General features: G+C 37.8%; 1 protein-coding gene across 1 annotated transcript in view; it reads left to right on the forward strand.

Moving 5' to 3' along the window:
* Positions 1-1,776: 1,776 nt before the first annotated feature.
* CD2AP (CD2 associated protein) overlaps positions 1,777-20,559 on the forward strand; it is a 91,053-nt gene continuing 72,270 nt past the window's right edge. Inside the window, exon 1 of the mRNA XM_031434571.2 lies at positions 1,777-2,177. Coding sequence (XP_031290431.2) covers positions 2,174-2,177 — 4 coding nt within the window. The 5' untranslated portion in view covers positions 1,777-2,173. The remainder of the gene's footprint in view (positions 2,178-20,559) is intronic.

Genomic DNA, 20,559 nt, shown 5'->3' on the forward strand with positions numbered 1-20,559 from the left:
AATTCCCTTTTGCCTTCCATCAGCCTCATTCTTTCGACGTTTAGATGGTTTATTTTACTATGGGCTGCAGAAGCCAGAGAGTTTCAGGCTCAGGAACATTCCGTTTGCATACCCACTTCCACTCCTTACTTCTAGGGCTTTCCAGGCTGAAATGATTGCCTTCCTTCAAGCTTATACCTTTCAATTTACACCTTCTCCCTGAAACCTGCATTGTCCATAGTAATTGATTTTCCTTTGATTTCTCAGGCATTTGACTCTCACTACCTCATACTATTAATAAACTATGTGTTCATGTCTCACTTCCTGGTTAGAATGCTAAGTCTTTGAGGATAAGGGCTGGACTTCAGCTTTCTTGGCTTGTTTGTCAATTAGCTTGGTAGGAGACAATGAACATAATACTCAATAAATATCTGTTGACTGAAAAAAGGCACAGCATGTTCCATGGTTTCAGTACAACACAGCCAGTATGTACATCTTTTTTAGGTGTGCATAATATATTTTTTTCTTTTCTCCTTTTTGGTCTCTGATTGTGACTGCCAGTTCTTGTTATAAAGGTAACCTATGTAACCTTTTTAGAAGTAATAAAAGAATTAAGATGGCAAAAGCAGGCATATAGGAGATAGCGGGAATGGATATTTACAAGGTTGCTACTATGTGCCAGGCACTGTGCTTTGCACTGCAGTGATTTCTTTCCACACACTCTAGAGGTCCAGAGAGGTTAATATATCCAAAGTCTCACAAAGAATAAATGTCTGGACTGAGTTTCAGAAACCCAAATTGCCTTGTTCCAAAGGGCAAAGCAGTTCTCATGTTGGATGATTGTGAGAATTAAATGACAAAATTTCCTTAAAAAGCGCCAGGCACTAGTTGGCATTCGACAAATACTGCTCTCACACACATCTGTCTGGGAACTGGGTTTGCTTCAACAGGAAGGGAAGACAGCTGGCTGAATTAATTATATTTGTTTCTTACTCTAAGAAAGGATTATGTCTGATTACAATAATCCTATGTTCTTCTTCATATTGAGGCTAGAAAAAATGCCAGGCAATATCTCATATCATTACTATCCCGGCTCACGCCCAGCCCAGCCCACTCCCCCATTAGGTAACAATTTAAACCATACTTTCAAAAGAGAAAAGGGATTTAGAAAGTTGTCTCCCGTGGATAGAGACTAAAGGAACCCAATAATTTACTCTCATAAAATAGAATTTATTTGGTGCCTAGGGTTATTTTCCCGACAAAGAAATGTTTCTGATTCACACGGAACTTTGCAAGGTAAACCGCGGGTCCTCGTAGCAGCAGGGCCTCCAAAGTTCAAAAGTAAGCGGGTTCTCTCTCTCTCTCTTGTCCTCTTGTCTCTCTCGCGGCCTCTTTTCTTTTAGGTCCCCCTAAGCCTGCTACTCTGCAGAATGCAACACTGCAAACAAACTGGGGCAACTCAGGCTCACTCTGCCTGTCAGCAGAAAGTCTTTCCCTCCATCTGAGGCGACAAACGACACAGAACGCGGGTCCCAGCTGCTTCGAAGTTCAGGGAGGACGACTGCTCGCAGCTGTGTCGCATTCCGACCCCATCCACTTCGCGCACCTGGACGCTGGCGGCGCGCGACCCCCGGCCGTGACGTCATCGCACCTGGCAGCAGCCGGGGGCCGGGCGGTGAGCCGGAACGCGGCGGGGGCGGGGCAGGGAGAACCGGGGATTCTCGCGAGATTTTCCTCCTCCCGGGCCCAGCTCCCGGCACCTTCCCGGCCTCTGTCCCGGTCTCCACCTCAGTCTCGGGCGTCGCGTACGAGGACGGCAAACGCCGAGGGAGCAGCGAGGGGCGGGATCTAGGGCTGGGCCGGCACTCCGGGTTGGAGTCGGCGGCCGGGACGAGCCGGCAGGTCCCACCCCGCTGCGGGAGCGACCGAGGGTGGGAAAGCCGCCGTCTGGGCGGGCGGGGGAGGGCCCTCCTGCCGCCGCGTGTGAGGAGTCGCCGCCGCCTCGTCCTCACGGGTCGCGCTGACCCGACTGGCCGGGGAGCGCCGCGGGCGGATGGAGGCGCCTCCTCGCCCCGCCTGAGCTCAGGAGGGGCAAGAGTCGAGGGAGGGACCGCCTCCTGCCGCCGGAGCGGCCGCGCGAGCAGCCGGAGGAGGAGCAGCGGGCGCCGGGCTGCTCCCCGCGGGAGTCCCCAGCATGGGTAAGGGACTCGAGGGCGCTCTCCGTCGCCTGGCCGGACCCTCCCGATTCCGGGAGGCCGTTCCCCTTCTCGCTCTCTGCGGGGAGTGGACGGGGATCGGCCCCTGCGCCGCCACATCGCTCCCAGCCTGCCGCCCCTCCTCGCTCTGCCTTCCACCTTGCTCTTCTCGCGGAGAAATTGGTCGCGGGGCTCCAGGGTGCTCCGTCTCGTGCTTTTCTCCCCGCCTCTTTTCCTGGTCCCGGGAAAGGTGAGGGGATTGGGTGGGGGGCGCGGGATCACTTCGCCCCCGGCCCAGTTCCACTCAGCCCCGAGCTTCCCTCCTTTCCCCAGCCTCTTCTTTCCTCCCGGATCCTGGTGGGATGGGGGAGGGTGATCGAAAAACTTAACCAACTAGCACTTCCAACTTCTTTCTCTTCTGCGAGCCTTTGTATTTTGTATAGATTGGCCTTTTAAAGAATTTTGGTTTGTTTGTGAACGGCATTTCCCCCCCTCTGCTAAAACTTCCAAGGGATGCCTCCAGGGCAAGGGAACCTTGAGTGTTTACGTCGTTTCTATCTAGACAAGCGACTTGGCACTTAAATATTAAATCTCTTCCTGAGAGCTGGGTTGGGGTTTGGTAGGATTTCTGCGTTGAACCCTTTGAGAAGCAGTTTCCTGTTTGGAGTTAGACTTCCTCGCTAGGAGAGAAAAGTACAAGGCCTTATATGTTATTTACTATGTGCTTTAAAGTTTTGTTTGGAGCTGGAGAAAGAATGTCTTGCAGCCTGGTTTGAAAGGGAGTTTTGTTGAATAGTGTAACAGTTTTTTTGATAACATAGTTCGGTGTGGGCTAGGCACTACCCCCCTCAATCCTTTAAAAATGACAAGCAATTTAAAAGAGAACTTTTTTTTTTTTAAATCAGTTGTGTGCCACCATAAGGCATCAGCATGTTCTGTAAGAGTAACCGCAGTTTTGGTTTTATAGAGCAATCAGAAGGACGCTATCGCTTACTGCAGTTGAGGAAAAAAGAGTTGGTACTGCTTCACAGCAACAAACTGAACTGAAATGAACAATTCATGAAACTGACATGGTTTAGAAGCAGGACAGATACAGTACTGCTGATGTGGCACCTACTGCCCACACATTGTTTTGTAGGAAATGCTTTAAGCATAGTGTTTGTAGACAGCCCTAGCTCTTCTGTGTTTTCTTAGACTTTCCACTTTTCTGTCTCCCTCTTGCTTTCAGGTAACTTTTGTACACAAAGGGCCCTTAAACTTAGAAACAGTAAAACCTTTGCTATTTGGAACTTTTCAATGAATTCCTTTCTAATTGATTAGCTGAGTTTAGTGGGTAATTGAGGGTTTATCCTTTAAGCATCAAATTATAAAACCACTTTAACCACTTTTGAGTGAAAATCATACTAAAATTAAGTATGTAATTCTTTTCTGTCTTAAATAGGATGCAGAATATAATTAAATCTTTTGATGACCTAGGGTCATCATTTGTGACCGTCATTTACTGTGATGTGAGGGTCTGCTGGATTGTATATAGGACTGTAGATGAGATTTCTTTGCATTTTGAAGTTATTTCTTTATTATTTTCTTGACTGGTTTTAATCTTTTATTTTTTTTGTATATATGTTTTTATTGAAGTATAGTCAGTTTACAATGTTCTGTCAGTTTCTGGTGTACAGCTTAATGCTTCAGTCGTTTTTGAAGTTATTTAAGTAAGTATTTTTCTGCTTTGCTATTGGATGTGCTTGTCACTGTGATCATTGTCCCCCTCACCCTCCTGTCGCCAGTTTTTCTACAGGTGTGGAAATTATATTCAAATTTGTAATTCTACATAAAGAAAAAAATAAGTAGACCTCTATTTAGTGTGTGAGAGCCTCTTTTGAGAAAAGTGAGTATCAATACTTAGACATTGGAGCATCTATTTTGATTGTCCGGAGGCCTTTTCTTAATGACTTTGCTGTGTTCTGGTTAGGTGAGTTGCCACATTACCTCTCAACTTGACTACCCAGAATGTCTTTTTTTTTTTTTTTTTTTTTTTTCGGTGGGGGAGGCAATTAGAGTTATTTATTTATTTACTTTAATGGAGGTACTGGGAATTGAACCCAGGACCTTGTGCATGCTAAGCATGCACTCTACCCCTTCCTGAATTCTGTCTTTTGAAAGTTGATTACTTGGAGGCATTTGTAGTTAATTTTTGAAAGGTATTTCTCAGATATTTTCATGTGAAAGTATACTTCAAAATTATTGGTTGTTTATTCATAATAAAATTATCAAAATCATTTAAAGGGAGTTTTTGTCTTTAATATTAGCTTGGTTGTGCTGTCAGAAGTCTTTCTTACGACTTAAGATGATAGTTTAAAATATATTTACATGATATGTTATCTGGTTTGTCACTTAGTGAAAAATCTTTAGTTTCTTTGTTTTGTAATAACTTGAATACCTTTTAAGTGATGGTTCTTACCTTTAGGTGGTACATATGGTTAAAAAGATGGGCTCTGGACTGGGACAGTTTAAGGTCAAATCCTGGCTCTTCTACCTACTAGCTGTTGTGACTGATCTTCAGTTTCTTAATCTATAAATGGGATAAAACTATCAACCTCGTAAGTTGTTAGGTGGATTGAATGAGCTAATACTTGTAAAATGCTTCGAATAGTGCCAATGCTGGTTGCTATTATTTTCACTTTCAAGTAAATTTCCCTAACTCTCGCACCAACTTGAAAAAAATTTCTCAATTTTTGACCTTTGTTAGAAGCAGCATATTGTATTTAAAGGACCAGTGGGATGAGATGATTTTGTACTAATGCAGAAATTGAATTTTATGTAATGTATCCTTAGAAAAATTATGTTGGAAGATAACTCAACATTTAATATACTGTGAGAAAGTATTGGTAGTAAGTTTAGTAGTTTAGGAAAAAGTAAGTGGGATGAGTGCTTGTAGGGACTTATTTGAACTTTATCTTAAACTAGAGCACTGTTTTTAGTTTCTGCATTTGTTAAATGTGGAAGAATGCTTATCATAACGAAATTTGAGGCATTCTGGGTGAAAGAATCTGGGGAGACCTTTAAGGAGATTGAAGGGCAATACTTGTATTTTCTTATCCCAAAAGTACAGATCTACATTTTGGGGTAGAATAAGACAGAAAGCAAATGGTACAAAGTGTTACTATGTATTTTTTTTTTTTTTTGAAAAGTTGAGTGGATTTTAAAGACTGAGTTTCTCTTAATTTTAGATAAGGTTTTGAACTTTTTAGTTTACACTATTTTTTAATGAGGTCACATACAATAAGTCAACATGTTTAAATTATGAAGCAATTAATGGATAGAAATATGCAGTTGGTTTAGAGATAATAATGCACTTCTATAATACAGTGATTTATTTCTTTATTTTACTTTGTTGCACTGTTTGGAGAAAATCTTGATTCAGACAGATAAGTAATGACATGGAAATTGCTTGCTAGTTGCTCATCTTTCAATTTCAGGATTTACTTCAGTTAAACTAATCCAGAGCATGAAAGAGGAATATTAGAAAATTTTTGTTTCGAAGTTGGATCCCTAACAAATCTAATAATTAGTTGTATTCCTTAGTAAGTACTCGTGACCAGATTTTTTTAAGTGTTTCAAATTTTGAATAGTTATAATTCCATCAAATCATATTTGGGGTGAAAATTCATATTCATAGTATTTTATATTTTCTTATAGAAATGAGCCTGAAGTTTGCCATATATCTCTCTAAATGGGGGAGGGGGTTAGCAGAGTAAAATGATGTCATATTAACTTAATTAGATGATCTAAATTTTAAGACATTTAAGATAAAGTTAAAAAAAATAAAGTGCTTTTGGTTCATTCCATATTGCCAATTGAAAATACCTTCAAATTTTTATTTATAAGTAGTAGTCTGTGATTTTCTTCCCCTTCTCCTGTCATGGAATATCCTCCCCATTAAATGCATTTGAAGTATGATAAATTTTCTGACATATTTAGAGAAGTGGTGTCCTGTCAAGAGCTTGAAGTTAGGCAAAGAAAGAGATGTCATGATTCTTGATTTGGGTGAGGATAGGACAGCTGCAGAAGCAGTTCTTAGGTAAACTGGTGCAAATTATGAAATATCTGAAGAGTTTGTGGTCAGAAAAGGAAGAGTGAAAAAAAAAACTAATATGAAGTGATTGAAATGTAGGTAAATTGATAATCATTGTGATGGATCTGTGACTTGCTTAATTGTCAGAATTGATATCCAGTTACTAGGCAGGTTACCTCAAGCAGGATTAAGTCTTTCTAAATGGAGAGACCAGAATGGTCTGGGAAATCTGGATGGAGGTCTGTGTATGCCTATCGTTAGCCTGTCAGCATGAGGGGTAATTATAGCCAAAGGCGATGTGCAGACACTGGTGGAGTTGGCCAGCTTGGTGTGGGAGTGACGTGGTGGTGCGTAGCAGGCACTAGGTAGGGGTTCAGACTGGCAGCTTGGAAAAGGAAGGAAATGGGGTTTAGCAGTAAGTCTTGAAGACCTAGCAACAGGGAAACAAAACCAGACAGGGCCCAGATTTCTTACGAGAGATACAAGGTTGGTATTTGTTCCCAGGAAAAAAAGTGAGCTTGGTTCTTGGAGCTGTTTAGGATGAGCAAAGCAGGAATATTGATAAGACGCTGTGCTCCTAAGCTGTAGATCACATGTATCCTGCCTGGGGCTACATCGGTAGCTGGATCTGTAAGTAGTCCTGGATAGCTGATGTGAAAGGAGATCCTCTGTCTATAAATGCTTGAGGACATTCCCAGCTCACAGTCTAGTACTCACACTCTGTTTTTGATCTCAGAGATCTGTTACACTTGCTTTTTCTTTGCTGCTTTTCTTTTTCACCTATTCCTCTCCTTTCAGACCCAAAGCAAAGCAGATTACAAAGCTTCAGCATTCCCTTCTGTTTCAGAAACAAGCACACAGCCCTTAGCAGTCAGTGTTAAGTAGTCATGGCTGCCAATACAATGATAAATGACTAAGTAAGGCATTAGAAACTTGAAAATACTACTAATTGTTGATCCCTTGGTTTCACTGTAGTGGTGTTAGGCTAGTTATTAGAAAGACCTTTCTTGGGGTTTGTTTTTGTTTGTTTGTTTGTTGTTTGGTAGAGTCCTTTTCAGTCCTCCCTCGTACTCCCCTGCATCACTACCACAGCTTTCTTTTAGGTTTATTTTAGATAGATGTTCATACTGGTTCACAGAGTCATTTATTACCACTATTAAGCAGACAGAATTCCCTTCATAATCTTACTAGGGCTTCTCTGACCCTAGATTGTGTTATAATGCTTTCATTTTTCAGTTGCAACTTTGGTTTTAGCCCCAAGTGAGATAGATATTTTCTTTCTGGGTTCCTAAAAGTTACTTCCTTGGAAGAAATTTGACATTACCTCTTTTTTGTTTTCTGTTTGTTGGTTTCTGAAGGTCTCAGTTGCCTGGATGTTCTACTCGCTTACCCTTTTCATTCAACTGAAAGCATATTTACTAGTTTGCACTTAAAGGACCCTTTACTATATTAAGAAACTCTGCTTTCAGAAGATGCATATTTGTAAATTGATATCTAGCCTAAAATGTTGATCTAGTGTCTAGATATGGCGGTGTTACGGGCTTTTCCTCTCCCAGAGCCTCTTTGTACCAGATCAGTCCTTTCCAGGGCCTCCAGTAGACTTGCATTTTTGGTCTTAAAAATTTTGTATGCTTCCCATCGTGATGATATTCTGCTTCTCAACTAATTTGCAAAACAGACATGACTAACATAGTGTTCCGAATTCCGGTATCTGTTTTAGTGCCGCTTAGCTCAGCTTCGTTTTGATGATGCAGTGTCCAGGTAATTCTCAGAGTGACTGTGTGGCATCCAATCACTAAGAATTTCTAGCAGAAAAATACTTACGTGATAACAGTAACCGTTACCACCAACATCAAGAGAAAGGTTCTGCTACTCATTGTCAAGGAAAGGAGCTTTCGATGTCATATTAAGAGCTTGGAGAACTGGGACAGATACAGGTTTTGGTGTTTCAGGTAGTTTCCAGCAGTGGTAGGGGTTGGGCATATTATTAGAACTGGCTGGATTTTTAAAAAAATTTCACACAACTCTGGGAGATTCTGATGCGGATGCTTCTGGGTCTCCTTCCCTTCAGTTGTGGACGAGTGTCATGACTGTTGGGATGGCTGAGAGTGTTGTGACAGGAGTAAGACTTAACGTGATAGGAATAAAACTCAACGTGTGTATCAGTAGAAATCCAAATAAGAGAGGGAATATAGTACATTAAGAGACTATATTCCAATGTCAGAAATGTTAAAATGTTAAAAGGAGAAGCATAAGGAAGATCAGGATAGAGATTCTTGCATTGGAAGGCAAACAGGATTTGTTCATCTCTCTTAGTTTGACCAGTGACATAGTGAGTACTTGGGAGCAGCCAAGATCCCACTCCTGGCACTGAGTCTTTAGAATGAAGCACACTTTCATTTGAACTGATATCTTTAAGATCCTTTTACCTGAAATATTGAAAGTGTCCTAACCTTCTTAGTGTCTATCAGTGTCCCAGTACCCAGAAGTCCAGAACTTTATTTAACATCTGGACTGACTTTACGAACTATAAGAGTGTCATTCCTAGAGTATTTATTTGCCATGATTATTGTAAAAATTAAGTGCCAAATTGTTCGTTTTGGATTGTAGGTATAGAAGTTCATATGGTTGTAAAATTGAGACCATATGTTCTTGGCTAAAGTAGAGTGTAATGGTTTTAGGAAACATATTTCAAGTTGGTCTTTCAAATGTATACTCTTCTGCATGTTTTTTTCCTCATTCTTTTTTAAACTTTTAATTTACTTAGAGAAGTGCTTCACTGTCAGGGCTTTTTTATTAGATTTTAATTGGAATTCCTGCTCTGCTGCAGGAGATTGCCCCATGGTGAGTGTTTTGCCTTGCTGTTTCGGAGAGTGTGTACGTGTGTGCACATGTGCTTTGTGCGCAGGCTGTTTCAGATGAAGACTCCGTTTTTACTTACCTGCTAATTAGACCACTCTTATTAAATGCATTTTGTGAAGCAGTTAAAAAAGTTCCCTTAAATGATGAAAAGAAATCTGTCAAAATTTCAGAAATTTCAGAACGAATGTCCAATGGAAATGCAGACTGTATTTTAAATCTCACGTTAACGTCTTTCTCCCTTCCAAATTCCTAAATTCCTTATATTCTTTGTATTCTATACAAGTAAAATGTAAATAAAAATTCCTTTGTTATTCTTTCGTTTCATATGTAATAACCTTACTTGTCCTGAGCTTATGGATGCCAGAGACCACATCACTTATTTTTATTTTATTAAAAATTTTAATACCCATAGTAACTGGCAGAAAATTGGGAGCCTGCTGTGTGTCCACTAAATCTGTGATTCAGTAATGTTTTTAGTTTGCAGTAATTGGGGAGAAGAGGCCAGTCTAACGAATAATATAAAATTTAACTGTGTTGATATATGTCCACCTAAACCAGGCTAACGGAATGTTGCCAAGTGGAGCTGTTTCATGTTGGTGGGTGGGGTCTAACTTTGTTTTTGGAAATACAGTTGGCCATTGAATTACATGGGTATGAACTTTGCGGGTCCACTTATATGCAGATTTTTTTCAGCAGTAAATACCACAGTACTACAGGATCTGCGGTTGGTTGAATTTGTGGATGAGGAGCTTCGGGTCTGGAGGACCAACTGTAAATAATATTTGGATTACCAGCTATGAGGAGGGTTGGCCTCCCTACCCCCCACGTTGTTCGAGGGTCAACTGTAAACTGTTTAATCCTTTCTGTATGACTCATTGAGGTTCTTAAGTCCTTTTAGTAAAGAATCAGCCATCTGGGTTATTAAACACCTTGTTGGGTGGGTCTGCAGGTTACCTACTCCTTGTATGTTACACAGCTCTAGTAAATACAGGGGAAATTACTTATTTTGAAGATGAAAGTCATTTCTTTATGAGTCTCCAGTTTATCATGTTATATAAGTTTAGGCATAAAGGCTTAATTTGCTTCAAAAAAGTTTGTTTAAAATAATTTGAGCAATGTTGCTTGAACTGTAAAATTATACCATCTTAAAGGATATTGTGAAGCAAGTATATATGCTTTTTTGAGGCATACTAAATTGATAAATTACAGATATAATTAAAAATTTTCTAGTAGCCATGTTAAAAAATAAATAGGAGCAAGTGAAATTTATTTTAATATTTTGGATATGTTGTTTTAAAGAAAATGCATTATTTCAACATAGTCAGTATGAAAAGTTTTTAGTGTTCGTTTTTTTCCCTTGAAATCTGGTGTGATTTTACATTTATATAACATCTCAGTTTGAACTTGCCACAATTCAAGTTCTCAGTAGTCACCTGTGGATGGTAGTTACTAGCTGGACAGTGCAGTTTTAGAATGTAAATCTTGCAGGTTTGTTGTGAATCTGGTGAATATACATGAAAATATTTTAAAAGTGTTATGCAAATATAAATTATTATGTAAAGAACTGAACTATTTTAGGATTTGTTAATGGTAAATAAACCATTTTGGCTTTAATGATTAGTTTTGTATTAGATGCTTAATTAGTGGTAATTAAATAACAAGTGTATTTACTCATGGAAAAGGTGCTCAGTTTAATGGATTGGATCTAATAAACTTGAAGTTTATTTCTTTTTCTAAATAGAATGTTTTCTGCAATTGGCCTACTGGTGTTATTAGAGAATTTGAAGCTTTTGAATGACATTTGGTTTGTTAGTTGAGTGAATAATTTAGCGTTAGAAATAAGAGTAATAATAAGCTGTTTTTCCAGTTTATAATGGTTAATGAGATAAGTAAGATTTAAGAATGAAATTTTATAAGGAAATGAATACTGTTGATAAGAGCTCAAAAGAAAAACACAGTTACTGGGGATGTAATAAGTTCTCAGAAATGACATGGGGAAAACATTTCAGAAGTCTGTCAGTTTTAAACATTTTATTAAAAGAATTTAATTTACTGTCTTTTGTATGCCTGCATTTGTTTTTGGTTGATTCTTGGAAACATGGAGAAACTCAAATAACTCGATTTTTTTCATGATTCTGATTATTCTTAGAGGTTCTTTCAGTTGTCTATATAACTTCATTATCTTTTTAAAGTCGGCTTAGAAAGTGAGTAAAATTATCTTTTACAGAACTTCCCATTTTTTGGTGAGCTTAAATTTTCTTTTTAGCTGATATTTTGCCGATTATTAACATTTAGGAAGTGCTTACAATGCTAGACACTTCATCGAGCATTTAATCCCATAAGAGCATTCTGGGGTAGAACAGCATTGTTCCCATTTTTCAGATTCAGAAATTAAAATTAGAGAGATTGTTACTCACCCAAGGTCAGAGACAGGATGTGGAGAAGGGTCAAATTTGCACATTTTGGGAAAGGAGGGGAATGTTGAGCAAATAACATGAATTGAAATGACTGTCCATCCTAATGTGGTTTAAAAATGAAGAAATGTGAATATTTATTACCTAAAAATTGTGAATTGGTATTACACATGTATTTGGGGAACTATTTTCTCTTAAAAGACAAATTTTAACTGTGTGTTAACACACAGTTGGTCTTTTACTCACCTGTCTAGTAGGGTATCATAGGATATTTTTGGTGACATCTATAAAACTTTATGACATATTCATTGATATTTTAAAAAAGTCTGGCTTAATGTGCTTAAAACCAGTTTTTAGTGTTTATTCAGAGTTAATAGCGGATTGAAAATCTCAGGAGTATTTAATTGAATTTTCCACCATTTGCTTGTTAGATTTTGTATGTTTGTTGTTTTTAGGATTTATTTTGGGAGGAGATATTAATAATGTGTTCATGGCAATATCTTTGTTTTGGACTAATTTTTAATCAGTTTTCGTGAGATTAAAATCCTTTTCTGCTTTAAAACTTTGCTTAAGGTAATTTTTGTAGGTATCTGTCACCTGTTGATATGATTTAGTAATGTTTAAAGGAATGTAATACTGTGTAAAAACTTTCTTATACCACATTTTCTTTGCTTCCCTTTGAATATATGGTAACAGTATATGGTACTTGGCAAACTTTCACACTCTATTTGAAGTTCAGAAAGGAGGGGTGGGTTTTATGTATAATATCTTAAGAATGACTGGATTTATGTATCTCTGCTGAAAAACATAAGAAATGCTGCTTATAAGTTCTGTTTAACAAGCTTGAGGAAATAAATGACAGAAATTCTAATATTATACATACAGCTAAAAGGACCTCACGGATGATACTGTTCTTTTTATTAGTATTTTTACTCACAGATCCTGGGTAGCTGTAGGGGACCCATATCATGAAATATCATTGGTTAATGACATTAAGCAGTGTTCATCAGTTTTTCATTTCTCCATTTATTATAAAGATAGTTCTGGAGTAAGTTTCTGGTAAAAATTTTTTGGTTTATGGTAAAAAATAAATATTTAATCCTGGAAATAAAAACTAAAAATGTTTTTTTTTTAATAGAAAATAAGAGGTAGAACCATGAAAGTGTATTTATCATATTACTATTTCTTTGGCAATAAAGCTTACAGTTTTTCCATAGTGAAGTATGTTTTTGTTAATTTTTGTGTAACTGTATATTTTGTCCTTTGATGTAATAAAGGTTACGACTCAGTGGACTAATATAACCAGTGCTATAATGTAAATGAGGTTCACTTGACAGACCCAGTTAGATGCCATTGTGCCACTTACCTATATTGTACTGACCCAAAGCAAAGTAAACGTTCCCTCGTGAATGCTCATACAGATCAGACCTGTTTGGAATATGTGTCAATTGTTGGCATTATTTTTTTCATGAAGTGATACTTCATTATCAAAAAATACGTGTTTATTAGGGCAGAACAGTCAGAAAGCTTCTGTGGTATTGCCATTCATGTGTCTGTGCATAATCTATTAAAAAAACTTCTGGATTTTAGGATTTTTAAGCTTGGTTTTCAGACATTCTTATTTTAAAAAAGATCACTATTTTCAAATTAAATGTTTTAAAAACATACTCCACCAGCACTACCTCCCACCCCTTCCCACAGCCAAGTTGTTAAGTAAAAATATTTCTTTTTTTTTTTTTTTTAAGTGAGGGTTAAGTTCTTAGAGTGGCTTAGTGTACTTTTTAAATACTTCATTTTCTTTTACTTTTTTTCAGTCTAGGTTTTCATAGTTTTCTTTTTGGTTCCTACAGATACTTTTAATTCTTTGTCTTGTTTGCTGCAAGTATTCAGCAGTTTTCAACTTGTTGGCTTTGAAATTTTGATTGTTTTGTTTGCTTTAGTTTAGAAATTTCTTCTATCTCCGCAATTTTGATATTCACTTCCATTTCCTTCCCTCCTTCCTTGCCTTCCTCCTGCTCACTTCCTTTTGTTTGAGACAGAGAGAGAGAGTGTTGAGTTCTTTTTTACTCAGAATTTGTGGGATATGGTATGAGATGAAATTCTGTATGTGGCATGTTCCCCTTATACAGAGGTTTTCAACCCTGGCAGTTTTGTGTTGACATTTTGGGCCGGAAATGACTTGTGGGGGAGGGAGGTGTCTGCCTTATGTTCTGATGGATGCTTACCAGCATCCTTAGCCTCTTCTCAGTAGATGCCAGTAGCATTCCCTGAGTTGTAATGGCCAAAAATACCTCCAGACATTGCCAAAGTGTCCCCTATGGGGCAAAATTATCTTGGTTGAGAACCATCGCCCTAATATAAATTAGCTCTGGATTTACATGTTATAAATCCAGTTATCCTGAGAGAAACTGAGTTGCTATTTTAGCCCCAAAGCTTATGTCTTCTGGGGTAAAGCTTAAAAGTAAAGACTTCATGCTGGGAACTTTTTACTGGGACCAGAGGAATTAGGTTTACACACACACATGCACGAAGGCTAATTTTTATTGAATGCTATTTTAAGAATCTGTGAATCATTTGCTTTTTCTTTTTACATCTATTTATATGATAAATTAGAAATTTTCCAAGATTAAACCTATCCCATGATAGACCTTGCGTATTTATGGTAGCTAATTATCTAATTATGTGTTGAATTCCCTTTATTGACTTTTTATTTAGAACCTTATCTGTTTGAGAGGGTACATTTCTGGGTGCAATCTTTGTCTTAGTAGCATTCACATTATTTCAAAACTGATTAGTTTAAAATAGTGAAGCTTTGTAGGCTTGTGTTCTGCAGTAGTTTTGAAAGACTTAACCTTTAAAACAAGCTGTCTATTTTTGGTAACTGATTTTTGAGGTCCTTTTTTAGACTACTTTCTGATTTTATTCCTAGAGTATTGATCTGTAACTTTAAAAAAAATCTCCTGAGTAATTTTTTTTTAATAGAAACATCGATTTCATTGAGATTTTTAGGTTTGGAACTTTATGGCATATCCAAGAACCAGCCCAGTTTCACAAGTTCTCACATGCCTCTGGACTGCTGAGTCTGACCCAACTCTCTGCAGCATCTCTTTTTAGAGTGTTGAGTTGACAGATCTCTTTGTGTATTCTGTAATCTCTTGTGGCTCCAGTTTATTTTTCATTGTTCATCCTTATAGGCTTCTTTGAGGTATTCAGTCTTTTGAGATGCTTTGGAAATGGATTGCTGGATAAGTTAACCATACACAGGCTAGTGCTATTTGAGATCACTGAGTAGCATTGATCAGTTAAATGCACGTAATCTCAGTCTTTGGTACTAGGATGGCTATTCATACATGGGTAAAAATATCCCCAGACACCTTGGAAGAATTTATTTTGAAGTTTACTGTCTTCAGGAAGATCTGGTTAATTTAGCTCTAATAAATGAGGTGTTAGTGTTTTTTTTTTCTTAATATAGTTTGATTATCTGAGAAAAATTTAAAAAAGAATCTACTTTAACATGTGTATAAAAATAGCTCTTACAACAGACTGATTTTTAATACATAAGTTAATTTCACCAGAAAAAACATGGACTGTGTTAAAATGAAAGTTGGACTTGAATAAAGATTTAATTAAAATAAAGTGGATAAAATGTATGAAAGTCAACTCAGTATAATTCTGCAAGGTGATAAAAATAAAAAATAATTTAACATTATTTAAAGAGGAGTTCATTGTACTGACCTGACAGTTACTGCTGGAACATATTTTTTATCATACCCTTCATAACTCATTGTAGTATTTTGAAGACCATTTTGTATACTGTATGTAATAAATATTGTGTACATTGTGTATGTACACATATTATATGTAAACATATTACAAAGGACACTGAAGTGTTTAACAATTCTCATATCCACGTATACACATTATAATTAAATAGATGGCTAAGGGCAAGTAGCACTTTTAAATTGAGTAAATAGTCAGCCTTGCAAAACAGTGCATTTGTAAGTCAGGGATTCTTGTTCCATATGATTTGTTTTATGGAATTTGTGGTTTCTAAGATAGTAGGGTGATGTGATTAGATTGGCATTAACCTTTTTGTATTGAGTTTGGTCTTGATAATAGAATGGTAGAATTTTATCAGAGAGTGGGATAGATGAGATTTATGACTTTAATGATTCCTTTCGGGTTGAAACATATCCCAGATGGCTCTAACTGGCTGTCCAACTAGGTGAAATGTTTCGGTGTATACTGTGGGACATAGCATCAGATACCCTCCTGTATTACCTTGGAACGAAATCCTCACTGGGAAAGAGTGGCATTACAGTAAGGAACACTTGCATATTTGGAGTTCTGCCTCACTAACATTCCCTAAATATGGTACACTAAAGGATACCAGCATTAGTGACATCTTTCTGATTGTAAAACCAACATCAGTTCATCCTAGGAGGTTTAGAAAATACAGAGAGAATTGAGGAGAAAAAGACCTGTGAACTTCTACAGAGTAAACAGCTATTTTGATGTATTTCAGGTCTTAAAAAGTAAATACATTTTACAGATTTGGTTCATACTTTACATATACAGTTGACCCTTGAACAGTGTGGGAGTTAGGGGTGCTGACCCCCCCCCCACAGTGTTGAAAATCTTGTGTATAACTTTTGACTCCTCCTCGACTTAATTGCTACTAGCCTGCTGTTGACTAGAAACTTTACTAATAACATAAGCAGTTGATTTTCATATATTTTGTATATGTATTATATACTGCAATAAAATAAGCTAGGGAAAAGAAAATGTTAAGAAAATTATAAGGAAGAGAAAATGCATTTATAGTACTGTATTTATTGATATCGTAAGTTTATGTTATCTGCTTCCAAGATGAATCATCTGTCAGTAGCTACATCAATATTGTCTTATATGATACAGAACACTGCAGACATTGTGTGTATTACTAACACTGGACATAAAAAATGAAAAGATAATATGAAAAAGGAATTCATATTTATAGGTATAATGATTTACGTGTTGATAATGAAGAAGCAGCAGTATTAATGTCTTTGATAGCCTAGTGTAATTGATAACGGTTGCTGGAATACACTGTTGTAAAATTGACATATAATATTACAGTCATATTCACAATATAGTATGGAAACATTGTTACATTAAAAAAAAACCCACTAACCTGTGACGATACCCTAATACACATTTTCTCTAATTAAGAGAGAGAGGCATACTGTATGGTAATGTAATTCTTTGAAAGCAGAGTAATAAAACAGTAAGAACACTAAGACATTATTAACTTTATATTAAATATCACCTATGCCTATGTAAGGTGAGGTTATCCACTTCTATAAAAGTCTTGCACACGTGTTCCGCATGATGAATATTTAGGTGACAATGATGATGATGACACAGAAATGTCTCACACAGTTTTTGTTGTACAGTTATGAGATTTTCACATGAAGACACATAGCAGATAAGTTTATTAGCTGTAAGCCACGATGATTATTTACTATTCATTAAGTGGGAGTGGATTATCATTAAAGGTCTTTATGTTGAGTGGGCTGTGAGGAGGGGGAGGAAGAGGAGGGTTTGGTCTTGCTGTCTTGGGTGGCAGAGACGGACGAGGTGGAAGAGTTGGAAGGGGAGGCAGGAGAGCAGGCACACATCATACAACATTATGGAGAATCATCCTAATTTTTGTCTGACTTTTTTGCTTTTTCATTTTTCTAAAAATGTTTTTATAGGAACCAGTCCTTCCTCCACTGTTTGCTTTAGTTTCAGTGCCTGTATCATAGGAGGATCCAGCTCGTAAAGAAGTCAAATGCAGTCTTGAATAAAATCAGAACCCTTCTACCTCATTGTCTAATGTCAGTTTGGCTTCTGGCACTACTGCTTCCCTGTTTTCTTCTCATTGTCTGGCACCGGTTTGGAAGCATTCATCTCCATCAAGCTGTCTTCTGTTAATTCCTCTGGTGTGGTGTCTGTTAGCTCTTGAATTTCTTCTCTAGGATCCATATCTTGAAACCCTTCACCCAGCACCTTTTTGGCCGTGTCTCCACCCTTTAATGATTTCCTCGATTGGCGCTGTTGTGAATGGCTGTGAAGTCATGTACATCATCTGGACAGTTTTCTTCAGCAGAGATACATTGTTTTGGGCTTGATGGCTTTCATGGCTTTTTCATAACAACAGTGACATCTTCAATGGTGTAATCCTTCCAGACGTTCATTATCTCTTATTGAGGTTCCCTTCTGTCAGTGTTGACAGTCTTTTCCATAGAGTATTATGGGTGGTGTGCCTTAAAGGTCCCCCTGATCTGGAGGCTGAATTAGAGATGTTGTGTTGGGGGCAAGGAGACAACTTTGGCACCTTCGTTGTTGAACTCATGGAGTTCTGGGTGGTGAGGGGACATTATCTAATATCAAAAGAATTTTAGAAAGCAGTCTTTTCCTGGCAAGGTACTTCCTGACTTAAGGGATGGCACACCGATGGAACCAGTCCTTTCTGTGGATTGGGTTCTCATCCAGGCCTTCTTGTACAACCAAAAGACTGGCAGCTGGTGTTTATCTTTTCCCGTCAAGGCTCGGGAGTTAGCAGCTTTATAATGGGGGCAGTCTTGATCACAAACCTGACGGCATTTGCACAAAACGGTGGTTAGCCTGTCATTTCCTGCTTTAAATCCTGGTGCTTGCTTCTCTCTCTCTCTCTCTAATAGTACATGTCTTTTGTGACTTTTTTTTTTTTTTTAAACCAGAATAGGGTACCTTGTCTACACTTAAAACCTTTTCAGACAATCCTTTCTCCTCAATGATTTTCTCAGTGGCACCTGGGAGCTCTTCTGCTGTCTCTTGGTCAGCAGAAGCTGCTCCTCCTATTATCTTGACTATTTTAAGCCAAACCTCTTTCTAAAATTGTCAAACCATCCTTTGCTGGCAGTAAATTCTCCAGCTCTAGACCCCTTCCTCTCTTCTTGCTTTAGATTGTCACGTAATGACTTTGCTTTTTTTTTTTAATCATATTAGAGTCTGTAGGTGTGCCTTTCCCATAGCAATCCTGAATTAAAAGTTGCATTTTCATTATGAGATAAAAAGGTATTCGCAATAAGTGCAGGGGTTTCACTATGCTGGTGTAGCTTCAGTGATGGCTTCACAAATTTCCTTTTTTATTTTGAACAATGGTCAAAAATCTCCAAAATTTTTTCCATTATATTATGTTAATTGAAAAAAGTCCCTGTATAAGTGGACCCACACAGTTCAAACCCATGCTGTTCAAGGGTCAACTATAGTTTGGTCTCTTGCCTTATTCACTTGAAATTTTATTGTTCATATTTTCCTAAACTGTGTCTTTTATAATTAAATCTTACACCCTTTTATATAGTATTACCATATTTAATTTAACTAGTCACCTGTTGTTTGACAGGTGGCTGCTTAAGATTTTTGTATGTCTGTATTTTTATAATTAAATTTTTGCTGTTGAAACTACATTATTTATATTTTTCATAGAATAGTAAAACAATGTCAATAATGAGAATGAGGGGAAAAGCCCACCCAGAGATACTTCCCTGTTGTTGTGGTATATATCTTTGCAAAGTTTTCCTGTGGTATATAAGCCAGTGTGTGTGTGTGTGTGTGTGTGTAGGAAAAATAAGATGATATGATACATTTTATTTTATAACATCCCTCTCATTTATCATGAACATCTTTCTATGACTACATTATATTGTATGGAAGTAACATACTTTGTTTATCCATATCCCTGATGTCAGAAATACTAAAAACTTTTTGCTCTTAATAGCATTATAAAGATTTTGCACATCTCCACAGTTGTCTTACTGCTCCTTTTTATTTCTTTTTGTTAAACTGACATATAGGAAAATGGATTTTTGGGGGAGTATACAGTTCTGTTAATTTTAACACATGTGGATTCTTATAACCAGCACACAGTCCAGGTACAGGGCGGTTCTATTATCTTAAAAAGCTTCCTTTTGCCATCCCTTTGTAGTCACAGTCTCATATTAGGTAAAAGGAGTGGACATAAACAGGTCTTCAGTGTGAGGTTTTGTATTAATCTGCCTAGGAGTTGTACTGTTTTTGATATTTTTTTCCAGCTGTAGGTGCCAGAGGCATCAAATTCCTTTAGTGTCCTTGTTTTCATTTCCCCTGCTGTCTTTGGGTTTCCCTAAGAACTCCTTGTCAGATAGAATCTGCATTATGCAACTCTTTCAGTGATAATTAACTGTTATTATAATGGAGCCTCATTGGTGTGGTGAGATTTCTGGGAGAGGAAGCATCCTATAATCTTATAGTTAAATCTCAGACTTGTTGTGAGTCTGCGTCCTGGGACTTTGATGTCTCTTTTACATCCCCTCTGCCCCACCGTCCACCTCCCTGTATGAGGTAGAAAGGTAAGAGGGGGCTGGAATCAGAGAAAATGCCTTTATACCCTTTCCACAGGTGGGGATCAGGACCTGGTGAAGTCTTTTTCCTGGAGAGTAGGTCTTTGTTTTTGTTACTGGTTATTTCACAATAATTACTTTTCCCTTCCTCTTTGCCAGAACCTCAAGGAGGTCTATATAGGCACTTCACTGTGAGACCCTAGTGGAGTTCCTGGAAGTAAAACCTACAAAAGTGTGGGGGCTCCCCTAAGCCTTCTGGTCGGCAGAAGTTTTCTACTCTCGTGCTATTCCACACTCAGCCTCCAGCACTTCATCAGAATTACTGCTTAAGTTTTTGTAGTGGATTGACTTTTTGCCCGCCAAATGATGTCTAAGTCCTAAGCCCTGGTGTGAATGAATGTGACATTATTTGGAAATAGTGTAGCTAAGAATTTAAAGATGATATCCTAGATTTAGGATTGGCCATAAATCCAGTGACTCATGTCCTTATTAAGAGTAAGGAGGGGGAGATTTGAGACAGAGACAAAGAAGGGGAGGGCCACATGCAGATGGAGGTAGAGGTTGGAATTATGCAAGCCAAGGAATGCCAGAGATTGCTGGCCGTCCCTAGAAGGCCAGATAATTCTTTCCCAGTCTTCAGAAAGATCCAA

This window comes from Camelus dromedarius, chromosome 19, assembly GCF_036321535.1.
Source record: "Camelus dromedarius isolate mCamDro1 chromosome 19, mCamDro1.pat, whole genome shotgun sequence".
NCBI lineage: Eukaryota > Metazoa > Chordata > Mammalia > Artiodactyla > Camelidae > Camelus > Camelus dromedarius.